Source organism: Aricia agestis, chromosome 15 (assembly GCF_905147365.1).
Source record: "Aricia agestis chromosome 15, ilAriAges1.1, whole genome shotgun sequence".
NCBI classification, from domain to species: Eukaryota; Metazoa; Arthropoda; class Insecta; order Lepidoptera; family Lycaenidae; genus Aricia; species Aricia agestis.
In genome coordinates this window covers 3,941,178-3,954,447 of record NC_056420.1, presented here as the reverse complement: position 1 = coordinate 3,954,447, position 13,270 = coordinate 3,941,178, and the positions used below count along the sequence as shown (strand labels likewise).

The 13,270-nt window shown below is 39.6% G+C and overlaps 1 protein-coding gene across 4 annotated transcripts in view; it reads left to right on the top strand.

The window, feature by feature from the left end:
• The window catches only part of LOC121734274 (furin-like protease 2), a 301,354-nt gene that overhangs the window by 276,078 nt on the left and 12,006 nt on the right, over window positions 1-13,270 (top strand). For 3 of the 4 annotated variants that reach the window (XR_006036695.1, XM_042124769.1, XM_042124767.1), the window contains exons 4-11: window positions 7,783-7,980; window positions 8,208-8,342; window positions 8,433-8,740; window positions 8,826-10,616; window positions 10,755-10,988; window positions 11,692-11,850; window positions 12,240-12,379; window positions 12,995-13,250. Coding sequence is in view for 3 of the 4 variants with exons in the window: in XM_042124769.1 (XP_041980703.1) it covers window positions 7,783-7,980; window positions 8,208-8,342; window positions 8,433-8,740; window positions 8,826-10,616; window positions 10,755-10,988; window positions 11,692-11,850; window positions 12,240-12,379; window positions 12,995-13,250 (3,221 nt within the window). In the remaining variant the exon portion in view is untranslated. The remainder of the gene's footprint in view (window positions 1-7,782; window positions 7,981-8,207; window positions 8,343-8,432; window positions 8,741-8,825; window positions 10,617-10,754; window positions 10,989-11,691; window positions 11,851-12,239; window positions 12,380-12,994; window positions 13,251-13,270) is intronic. The other variant, XM_042124770.1, reaches the window with a different exon arrangement.

Here is a 13,270-nt window from a genome sequence, read left to right as displayed (position 1 = left end):
AATTTTCCTTTAATAATGTTTGAAAACTATTTCAAAATTGTTGTTTTTTTTTGCAACGAAATAGAAACTTATATTATACAGTCAATATTATGTATTAAAATTTAACTTCGAGATAGTGATTTAGAGTAAAAATGATCATGTGTGGCATAAGCAGTTTTTCTCGCGCCGTTAGATGATATCACTTCAAAATGCTCTAAATCATTCAAATTACAATTTTTACTCATAAGAGTTCTTTTGCTAGTAAATATACATCTTTTTATTTATAATTCAATAAAAAAATGTAACAAATGCTATACTTTAAAAATTCGTGTTGAGGGTCGTCTCTAGCGGAATCGCCCGAACTTCTTAAAATGTCTAAGTTTTGCGATAAAATTCAAAACAACTTCTAATACTTAAAACTTCAATAAAATATACTTTTAAATATTTGAATTTCGAATGTGCTCTAATTATTTAGTTCGCTGGTAAAATTCATTTGTTTTTGATGAAAATTTTAAATATTTAGCCTCTGACCCGCGCTAGATGGTAACAAAAAATTTACAACTAATTACCCAATTTACATGTAAATAGGATTAAAATGATAGTCGTTTCAGGAGTTTGAGCCCCGGCTTAGATTGCGTCGGGAGTGAGTAGAGAGGCCACACTGCTTTGGTGTATGGCCTCTCTACACCGTGCGGTGCGTTGCTTCGTCGGAACGGCTTAACGCATTGTATGACACATAGCTGCGCTGTTTGAGACCCGGCTTAGGGCCGATCTACACCGGAATGGCAGAGGCGAGGCGAGCAGTTTCAGTGTCATATGATTTTAAACTTTATCTTCATTGAAATCTACGGCCGCCCGTGGACGCTCTTGGCCGCTCGTGGCCTCTGGCGGCGGCGATTTCGCAAGCGATACTACATATTATGTATAACAATAATGGAGATAAAGTTTATACGTGGGAGAGCCATGCTTCGGCACGAATGGGCCGGCTCGACCGGATAAATACCACGTTCTCACAGAAAACCGGCGTGAAACAGCGCTTGCGCTGTGTTTCGCCGAGTGAGTGAGTTTACCGGAGGCCCAATCCCCTAACACCTACCCTATTCGCTTCCCTACCCTCAACTATTCCCTTCCCTTCCCTACCCTCCCCTATTACCCTATTCCCTCTTAAAAGGCCGGCAACGCACTTGCAGCTCTTCTGATGCTGCGAGTGTCCATGGGCGACGGAAATTGCTTTCCATCAGGTGACCCGTTAGCTCGTTTGCCCCCTTATTTCATAAAAAAAAACACACTGTGATGCCATCCTCGTATTACGACGACGTGTTGCATGTGCATCTATGTGTTATATCCATACTAATTTTATAAATGCGAAAGTGTCTGTCTGTCTGTGTGTCTGTGCTTCTTCACGCCCAAACCCCATAACCGATTTTACTGAAATTTGGTAAGGGGATATCCACATAGTTTTAATCGCAAAAATGTATCGTTACAGCGCGGTACACTAATTTCTACGGAACAGTTTCGCGGGGATCAACTAGTTTTAAAATATGTACCTATGTAGCGTCGTCGTAGCGGCTAAGTTGTGGCGACGCACCGCACCGCAACGTAGCAATGTGGCTTATCTTGCGTCGGAAGCGAGTAAATTGCTCGACATTAACGTTGTAGTTTTTTACTTACCACTGCACACATTTGCATGGGAATTAAAAAATGGAAACTGTTGTGTTTTTAATCGTCGAATACGAAGGCGTAAATTGACACCAGTGCTTTGCTACGGATATTGTGCTGTATGTAAATTTACTTTGTCAAAAAAAGGTATATCTTTGTTTTTTATTATTTATCTACTTGCGCGTACTACATAGTATTATTATAAAATACACTAGTTGTTCCGGCAAACGTTTCTTTGCCAATATAAAGTATTTCGCACGTATTATTTTATTGAAATGACTAAATAAGTATGTCACTATGGCTACGTCCATCGCTATCCCGTCGCACAAACAGTGTTCGCCGTCAGTCTCGAATTGTAATAATTTACCATTATTTATTCAACAAAATGCACTTATCAATATAAAAAGTACCCAGTAGCCGATTCTCAGACCCACTGAATATGCATATAAAATTTGCTTAAAATCAGTAAAACCGTTTCGGAGAAGTACGCGGCCTAACATTGTGACACGAGAATTTTATATATAAGATTATACGAATCATTGAGAATATAAGTATGAATTAGTCCCTCGCTCAGTCACTAAGTATCGACACAAATAAACTTATTCCCACTTTTATCTCCGAATAACTTTTTACAACTTTTAGAATTTCGGCTCCGCGCCATTTCTGCTCCCCTCCGACCTCTGACCGTATAAATGTGTAATAATAATATAATAAAACGCGTACGTTTTGATAAAAGTCAGCCGTCTTATGTTGCGGTATTATTCGAAACATATAAAGAAAAGTATCACGTAACCCTTTCAGAACTTGAGCTAATGGGGAAAAATGGCCCGCCCGTCGCTTTCTCATATCCCGGACTAATAAAGGCCGAAAGGGTTACTCGCTTCCCGATCTGTTTGTCTCGGGATGTCTCGGGTATAGAACTGTGTTCGGTAATAATGTCACGTTTGTCATAATTTAGGGTTAATGCGTTTTAAGATTTTGTAATGCAGCGGGTCTTTTCGGCCCCATATAACACGGTTACAACCCGGAAGGATGTAAGTGGAAAAGTTTGGTAAATTCCGGTTTTTGTTTCGTTTTATTGGATGAGTTTTGTATATTAATCGTAATGCGAACAGAATTATGAATAACTCACTATAATTATTTTCATTAATTTAATGCTATTTATTATTAATTAGAAATAATCTTTGTACAAGAAGCTTTCAGTTTAATTTAATATTACTCTCACCTTTAGCATACACGTGGAGGTTCTCATCAAATTGTTTACAGCCTTAATTGTATGTCATTAAATCAAGACCTAAACTACAGGCTATGAATCCTGGCTAATTAATATGTTATTTCCTCGACTGAAAACTTTGGAAACATTAAACTTATATTACCCTCTCGAATGTACTCGAGTTTCTAAGATTAGATTAATGTGTTTAAGCTGTTAAGCCCGTTTTACACATTGGAACAGCGGTTGGGCTTGCCGTCGGGCCAGCCAGTGGGATAAAAAAAACAAACAACATTTTACTATTGGTTTTAATCATTCTGCATTGGTTAATTCTTTATTGAGTATGGACGTGTAGCCTTGCGAAGCCTTATGCTTGTTTTTATGTTTAAGATTCCACTTTATTGGTTCTTTTGGGTGTATTTCTAGAAATTACAAAATCTCGTTATTTGTCGGAGATTACTTTAGCCGCTACGAAGCTAAGGCATATACATACGTACATATGTGACTGCCATTACTGGCCAACTTGTAAACGCTGTTTGCGGAGCACGCCAAGATCATAGTAAAATGAGGGGAAGTAAGTTATCTTCATACAAAGGCACCGCGCGCGGCTTGTATGTGTGCGCCATAGTATCAATGCGTCGCCACTCGCCACATACGGCACACAACAAAATCTCGGCCAGTTTTATAAGTATGCCTTTGTATGAAGATAACTTACTTCCCCTCCTTTTACTATGCCAAGATCCTTTGGTGTGTGAATAAAAAACCAACCACATTCGGATTACCGACCAACGTTGGCGCCAAGTAGGCTTCTACACGTTGGCCCAATGCGCTGGCTCAATGCTTTGGCCCAATGTGTACAGTCGGTTTAACTGTAGTTAAACCGACTGTACACACTGTAGTAACTTATTATAGCAGCTATTAGTTTTACTGCCGTCGGCTAAATATTTTTGAACATTTCATCTACTAGCTTGTTGAATGTTGGACGCAGGTGTTGAAAAATTTCAAGTTTATTCAGGGTAACCTCTCTTTTATCTAAATTATAAGTGAACTTGTCAGGTTATTCAGTTGTTACTAATTATTTAGTTAAAGTTCTTAGGACTATGACTTTGTTAGTTATAAATACAGTCACTTATACCTTGGCGGCAATTCATTTAATGATGATTTCGTTTGGTATTTTTATTAGTCGCACTCTAAAAAGAGATTCATAATAATTGATCATGTCCTTTAGTAGTTGAATAATATAATATGCTGTCAAAATGCCTTCTCCAAGCTGAAATTGCTACTGAATTTTTTTTCCTGCAATGAGGTGGTTTAAAAAGAGTACGTTTGGAAATTAGCTTACGTTAAAACAAAACCAAAGAAAACCAATAAAAAGACATATTAAGCACCAACCACAAGAGTAAGCTGGTGTTTGTAGACGGACTCAACCGTGACCGACCGAGTAAGGCCGTCCATTTTTTGCGCAAATCTGTTTAAACCCTTTGGGTCCTGGCCGCAGCGGACCCTAACGTTATTAGCTTAGGACCCTATTACGTTACGACGAAAGGGCCGCTAAAGTTGATTCGTGTTTTTTCACTAGGATCGGTTCCCGTGTGTTGTCTGACGGAATAACGACGCGATGTTTGCGCTGTGCGTTTGCGTACTAACAAGCGCTGGAACAATATGCAGGCTTAGTATTTGCCTCCAAAAAGTGATTCAATAAACGTACGTTTCTTTGTTTGGAAGATGTGTTCTGTTTTTGTAATGATTACTCTTGTTTGTTTTACTGATTGCGACTTTTTTCGGGTTTTCGATTCTGGGAGGTGATATTTTTTGCCTTGTTAGGGTTTTCGATTTGATCCTTTTCTATCCTATTGCTATTATATGTGTTACTGCATCAGCTTTAATTTATAAATGCCAGGATATGATGTTAACGACTAAACATTAATCAAACACTCGAACAACAGCGTTTAAAATTACCTCCATTCCATTCATGCCAACGTTCAAAAGAAATTTCACGAAAGATTCTTGTCTTTTTTAGTTGATCAAATAACACAAATTGGAATATAAAATGCGGCGCACAAACCGACGGCACACAGAATCAGACAATGCGAGGCTCTTATTAAATTTAACCCGAATCAGCACAGACCATCTTCCCAGATACGGCCAGCTATCTGTAATGAAATTATCATGTCTACCTTTTGTGTTGGTTCTATCTTTATATTTTTGTTCTTCATAAATGCTCTCCTTTTTAATTCTATTAAGGAGATTATTTTATTTGCTTCGTGTTTTTGTGTTGAAATTTTCATTGTTTAATTCAACAAATCCAAATTACTGCAATTCACACTTGACATGTTCACTTCTCGATTAGTTTTGTAACTATCTCCAAAGTTTTATTCTATTATATTTTGTGATTAAATGTTTTATTTTAAGGGTACTTCTTGTTAAGCATTTTTTTATTAGTGAGGCGCTGAAAGAACTGGTATTTCTTAAAAACAATAAATCCCGACCCCAACCCAATACGTACGGTTTTTAGACATAAAATGATAAATATGAAAAGCAAAAGAAGAAAAGTCTATTTTACCACAACATAATCCTGCATTAAGGAGCTCTGTCTCATTAGTGATCGATGATAATAAACGTGAATATAGGCAGGTATAATAATAATTTTTTGTACGAACATGGCGTGACCTTCTCCCACGCGAGATTTTCCTAGGCCGTTTTCCTCAGCTTAAGCACACGTAATTAATTGACATCTTTCGACAATAAATCGGTCCTTTTTCCCGTTCATTTACTCAGTGCTCAGACAAAATAGGCCTGATGATGTATAGTCAACAACAATCTCGGCCTAGTTTAGTTTTTGTTTGGTAAGAGACCAAACTAAAAGTGTTAGAAGCGTCTGTTACAAGCGTATGTTACAAGCGACTGTTACAAGCGTCTGTTACAAGCGTCTGTTACAAGCTAGTACATCAAAATATTATGATAACTAGCTGTTGCCCGCGACTTCGTCCGCGTGGACTTCAGTTTATAGCGCGCGGTGTCAATAAAATTGGTGTCAAAAGCTTTTTCGAAACCCTGGTACCCCTTAAATCAAAATACCCAAAACAGGCGTGTAGTGTGCACATAATATTTTTTTTTAATTAAACTTTTTTATACCAAGCTTATTTAGCGTTACAACTTACACAACTTACCCATAAACTATTTAGTAAGTATATTTTATTATTGGTAGACTGTTGTTTCTGATATCTATGTTGGTAAGTGAGTTATTTAAAAACATGTATAACAATCGAAAGAATCTAATCATTAACTCAGCATGGTACCACCTTTTATAGAAATACATATGAGCAAGCGATGGCGCGATCTAGGCGACCCTTGGCGCCATCTGTTCCAGTTTTTGGAACTAACTTAATTTGAATAAATTTACGCATAAACACCCCCTTACAACCCCTTTTTCCAGTAAGAAGTAGCCTATGTCCTTTCTTAGGCTTTAGACTATCTGTGTACAAAATTTCATTACAATGGGTTCAGTAGTTTTGGCGCTGTTGTTTTTGAATTTGATAAATGATATCTAAGTTGGTATGTGAGTTATTAATTAGTAACGTGTATAACAATCGAAAGAATCTAAATATCCAACTCAACATGGTACCACCTCTTATAGAAATACGCATGAGCAAGCAATAGCGCGATCTAGGGGACTCTTGGCGCCATCTGTTTTGCATTTTTGGAACTAACTTAATTTGACCAAATTTACGCATTTTCACCCCCTTACAACCCCTTTTACCAGTTAAAAAGTAGCGTATGTCCTTTCTCAGGCTTTAGACTATCTGTGTACAAAATTTCATTACAATCAGTTCAGTAGTTTTGGCGTGAAAGCGAGACAGACAGACAGAGATACTTTCACATTTATAATATTAGTATACCTACTCAGGCTTTAGACTATCTGTGTACAAAATTTCATTACAATGGGTTCAGTAGTTTTGGCGTTGTTTTTGAATTTGATAAATGATATCTAAGTTGGTATGTGAGTTATTAATTAGTAACGTGTATAACAATCGAAAGAATCGAAATATCCAACTCAACATGGTACCACCTCTTATAGAAATACACATGAGCAAGCAATAGCGCGATCTAGGGGACTCTTGGCGCCATCTGTTTTGCATTTTTGGGACTAACTTAATTTGACCAAATTTACGCATTTTCACCCCCTTACAACACCTTTTTCCAGTTAAAAAGTAGCCTATGTCCTTTCTCAGGCTTTAGACTATCTGTGTACAAAATTTCATTACAATCGGTTCAGTAGTTTTGGCGTGAAAGCGGGACAGACAGACAGACAGACAGACAGACAGACAGACAGACAGAGATACTTTCGCATTTATAATATTAGTATAGATTTGATTCATTCACGTCGCATTAAATTTCAGAACCTAAAATCTTAGTTTAAATAACGACACGTTTCAATGTAGAAGACGCGGAATTCACAAATATAAGTGACTCCGCTCAACCGTTCTATTGGAGAAAACTGTTTCCGAATGCTGCTCCGGAACTTCTGCTGACTGTACCGTGAAACGAAAAATACGTGTCCGTACACAAGAAACGCATATATTTCCCGTTCAATGTTTGTGTCGGTGGAGTGAAAATTGGATTCTTTGTAGTCCATCGACGGACAGACACTCAGGCGTAGCTCGGACACGATCTTTTCTCATGCTAACAACGTCTATTCCGGCGATGCTTTTCGCCATTTGAAGTTGATACTTTGTTTTGAAATGCAGCTGTTTTCCGTTTGATTTTTCATTCTGTGTCGAACTTTGAATCAAAAAGGTTAACCAGATTCGGAACGCAAAAAGGCAGTTGGAGACAAACGGGAAAGTTCAACTAAATTGTTTTTTTAATTCAATTTCGGAATTATCATGTGTAGGTTATGGTAACCAGCAACTAATATAAGTTTTCCATCACAGGTCAGATGGTTTGAGCAGCAGAGAGAGAGGCGTAGGGTGAAGCGAGACTACAACCCGTACGAAGCGCCTCTCTGGTCGCCGTTCCCAAGACGCCAACACCAGGCGTCCGCAACACATAGGACCAGGCATCGGGCTATAACTCCATCCTCCTTCTTCCCAGATCCGTTGTTCAAGGAGCAATGGTATTTGGTGAGTAGAGTTAGTATTCGTTTCTTAAACGATTTGGGTTTGGAAGGCTTTTGTAAGTGCTTTCTATCTACCTTCTCTTTCTTCGAGTTGTAGTCTATTTCTTCCTTTCGAGGTTGCTTAATATGAAATGGTTAGATTATGTAAATACTGGGTAAGAAGAGAATTCTTTAAAAATAATTACAGATTTAGAATATGCAATATGCAAACAAGTTTTAATGACATTGCCTTGTCAACAGAACGGTGGTGCAAAGGATGGCTTAGACATGAATGTGGCACCAGCGTGGCAAAAGGGATATACGGGAAAAAATGTTGTGGTATCGATTCTTGATGACGGAATCCAAACTAATCATCCAGATCTCGCCCAAAATTACGTGAGTATTCCTCAAGTTATGAGTCAAATTGTCAAATGACACGTTCGTATTATTTGGTGCTGTGATAAAATTACTATATTTTTTTGCTAGGACCCACTTGCTTCCACGGACATTAACGGTAATGACGACGATCCGATGCCTCAAGATAATGGTGACAATAAACATGGAACGAGATGCGCCGGAGAAGTAGCTGCAGTGGCATATAACCAGTATTGCGGTGTGGGTATAGCGTATAATGCCAGTGTTGGAGGCGTCAGAATGTTAGACGGTGTTGTAAATGACGCAGTAGAAGCTAGGGCTTTAGGTCTTAATCCAGATCATATTGACATATACAGTGCCTCTTGGGGACCTGAAGATGATGGGAAGACTGTTGATGGTCCTGGACCATTAGCCAGAAGGTAAAATTTTGATTACTTATTTAGTATTTTTTAAAGTTTTTTTTTTATGTATGTACAAAGTATTTCATTTTTCTGTTGATTTCAGGGCATTTATTTATGGCGTAACCAGTGGCAGACGTGGTAAAGGAAGCATATTCGTATGGGCATCAGGAAATGGTGGTAGACACACAGATTCATGCAACTGTGATGGTTATACCAACAGCATATTCACATTATCGATATCAAGTGCGACCCAAGGTGGTTATAAACCTTGGTACTTAGAAGAATGTTCTTCAACACTAGCCTCGACGTACAGTTCGGGCACGCCTGGCCATGATAAAAGTGTTGCTACCGTAGACATGGACGGACGGTTGAGGCCTGATCATATTTGTACTGTCGAACATACTGGGACATCGGCTTCTGCTCCACTAGCTGCAGGTATCTGTGCACTTGCCTTGGAAGCTAATCCGGAGCTTACTTGGAGAGATATGCAATATTTAGTAGTTATGACGTCACGACCTCAACCTCTAGAAAAAGAATCCGGTTGGATTGTAAATGGAGTGAAGAGAAAAGTAAGTCACAAATTCGGTTACGGCTTAATGGACGCCTCGGAGATGGTAAATCTTGCTGAGCAGTGGATTTCGGTACCGCCTCAACATATATGCAAGTCCCAGGAAATAAACGAGGACAAGGCTATCGAATCTTCGTATGGATACACATTAAATGCGCATATGGATGTGACTGGATGCAGCGGAACAGTGAACGAAGTCCGTTATCTCGAGCACGTACAATGTAAAATTACATTGAGGTTTTATCCAAGAGGGAACTTGCGCATTTTGCTGACTTCCCCCATGGGGACTACGTCCACGTTGCTTTTCGAGAGACCACGCGATGTAATTAGCTCTAATTTCGATGACTGGCCATTCTTGAGTGTGCACTTCTGGGGAGAACGTGCGGAGGGTCGATGGACCCTACAAATTGTAAATGCCGGTAACAGAAATGTTAATCAGCCTGGTATTTTGAAGAAATGGCAGCTAATATTTTACGGAACCGCTACCGATCCGGTTAGATTAAGAACAAAGAGGCCACATTTGGCGCCACAGTATGCTTTCCCCACCGGCGCCGACACTTACGATAATTCCGGTGACCCTTTTTACAACACTGACGCGTTTAACAATTACCAGAACTTTCCATCCCTATTCGCTGCCGGGTCCGACCCCGAAAAGGCAGTAGCTAGTCTCGATGGGCAGACGATCCCTTCGCATGGGGAGACCGCCCACTCTGATAGTAATGATAAACGCGTCATGTATGACTGTGATTCCGAATGCGATTCCCAAGGCTGCTATGGAAAAGGACCTTCGCAATGTGTCGCTTGTAAACAGTATAAACTAGACGACACGTGTGTATCCCGCTGTCCCCCGAGAAGTTATGCTAACAAAGGTGGAGTCTGTTTACCGTGCCATGAGTCATGCGAAACTTGTGTGGGGCCAGGTCAGGAGTCATGTTTGACTTGCGCCATTGCTCATTTCCTCGTGGAAGATTTGGCCGTGTGTATGCAACAGTGTCCCGATGGATATTGGGCCGACAACGATGCAGCAGTATGTAGACCGTGTGCCTCACATTGCTCCACATGCTCCGAGCGAGCAAATGTGTGCACGTCGTGTGAACATCATCTAGTCCTTTACAACGGTACCTGTACCGCATCATGTCCACCTTCGACCTATGAGACTGAAGACTACAACTGTGGCAAATGTCACGAGTCCTGTGATACATGCACAGGGCCTAAAGATTCACAGTGTGTTAGTTGCCACGCTACCTATTATCTGTTAGATGGAAAATGTTTGAATGTATGTCCCAGTGGATACTATGCTGACAAAAAGAGAAAAGAATGCATGAAGTAAGTCAAATTCATTAATTATTGTTTTGTTCCATACTTTTTTTGAGCATTTAGATACAAGAGTATTTTTTATAATAATTGTCATAGCATAATATTTAGTCGGTAAACCAATCGTGTAACGACTTGAAAAAATTTTAGATGCCCCGTTGGTTGCGAGACGTGTTTGAGCGGATTGTGCTCATCCTGTAAGCCCAACTGGGATTTAAACAAAAAAGGCAAATGTATCCAACGCAACAGCGATCGCTGCAGTGCCAAAGAATACTCTGACGGCACCAAGTGTCATGGATGCCATGAAAAGTGTGAGTCCTGCTATGGTGATGACGATGAGAAGTGCCTTACATGTCCAGCGACGAATCTGATTGAAGATCATAGGTATTTTTTATTTATTTTTCTTTAACTTAAAATAAAGTTTAATTGCGTTAAGTAGGCTAATATTAATTGTTGTAAACGTAAATGTTAGTGAATTGTTTGCTGATCTTTGCGTACTGACATAAATGGCTGTTTCTGCGCGTGGCTATAATAGGGATGACGACAAGGTCAAAGATTAGCTGATTTTTAAATAAAATAAAGACATAGCGATAAAATATAAGTATTTCCAAAATTTCAGCTTCATAACTTATGTATTTTTTTGTTTATGAGCCTTTAAAGTTGGATAGTCAAGTCGATTTTTTTATAAAATGCCTTAATTTTTGTACACCATTCGATAAGTTTTGCAATTAATTAAAAAAAATCTTATGAAACCACTTTCATAAACGCAGTATTTAACATAGCTATCGAACAAACTACCTAAGCGTGACGTCACAGTTAGGTAACATTTTGTATGGATATCTTGGAGAGTTTTTAAGCTATCAAAGTCATTTTTTCACCGATATTCCTATTTTTGAATGGTCCTTCACTTACTAACAAAAAAAAATTTCGTCATGCCTATTAGATCTAAATGTAGTAGGTACGTTGCTTAAACCGCATTTTAAGGCCATATTTTGTCATTCATGTCTGACGACAGACAATGTCCCAAGTCCAAATGGTTCAAAAATGTTATATTTACTCCAGTATTTAATTACCTTTATTTCCACAGATGTGTGAACCAATGTAGCGATGGTTACTACACGGAGTCGGGTAGATGCGTGCGTTGTTTGAGCGGGTGTGCCGATTGCGTGTCCCGACTGAACTGTACATCGTGTGTCGGAGCCCTGAAGCTTCAATCCGGAGCTTGTAGGACTACTTGTGCTGACGGGTGAATATAATCACTATGCTTTCAATTTTTGATAGGTATTTGGTAAGTAGGTTTGAATAATTGCTTTCGGTATTTTTTCCTTTTTTTATGACAGCGCAGTCCTTTAGTTAATTGACTCTTAGTAAAATTACTAGTTATTTGTCTGTTGGCACAATGATTTCTCTTTTATTTTTAAAAATGTACCGTATCTGTGCCGATTGCCAAGTTGTCCTCTTTAACGAAGACTCATTTCATGTCACGTCACATAACGATATGACTAAAACAGGCGTTATGTGACTTACCTTAACGTAAGGAAGTACGTCGTCGTTATTAGCGGTGAAAACTAGCTAAAGTCGTGCGTCTTTACTACGGATGGGAACATACATATCTAACGCCTTCCTCAATTTTAGCTACTACGCGGATCGCGGCACCTGTTCGAAATGCTACCTCTCGTGTCGGACGTGTATCGGTCCCGGTCGTGCCCAGTGCGCCTCCTGCCCGTCGGGATGGAAGCTGGCGGCGGGCGAGTGCCATCCGGAGTGTCCTCAAGGTCAGTGCGAGATTTGGTTTTGTTTCGGGTACAGGACTGGTTGAATGCACTACAATGCTTTATATCGGTCTTTTCCAAAGTAGGCGATAACACCCCCTTGTGTGCGCTGAAGCTGAAGGGGGGCGGTGTGAACCCAAAGAAAATTGGGGGCGTTGTGTAGAGGCTTGGGGTGTGATTTATTTCATCTGGATGCATTTTAAAAATATATTTTTTCTTAGAGTAGGCAGTAGACAAAATAAGTTTGGGAACCCCCGCTTTAAATAATAATAATAACTCATACCAATTAAACTTTTTTCACACTACATGAACAGGATACTTGGCAATCGCCCGTACCTGCTTCATTCTACCGGTTAAAGCCGAGACAAATCTATTTTAAATAATAATAATTAACGATTCTCAGGCAATATATTATCTAAGTTTAATTGCTTTAATACTTACAAGACGTTGATTGACTAAATTATTTTATATTTAGCAAAACATTAAACACTAAGCTCATCTCCCACCTCCTTCAACAATCAACCTTTTTAAAGAAGACTGTATTATGTATAGCATACCAATTCTAGTATGGTCTAGCTTACTTGATTATTGTGAACTATACCTCAAATGTCCCCTCAGGTTTCTACCAAAGCGGCGACGGATGCCGCCACTGCCACCACTACTGCCGCGAGTGCGATGGCTCCGGCCCGCTCCAGTGCAAGTCCTGCCCGCCCCGCTTTATGCTCGACGGCGGGATTTGTATGGAGTGCGTCGGCTCGCAGTACTACGAGGCCAGCAATGGAACGTGCAAGGCCTGCCATGATACGTGTCGAACGTGCTCGGGCCCGGGCGAGTTCAGCTGTACAGGGTGTTCTAGGCCTTTGAGATTAGATAGGTTAGTCACCTATATATTGG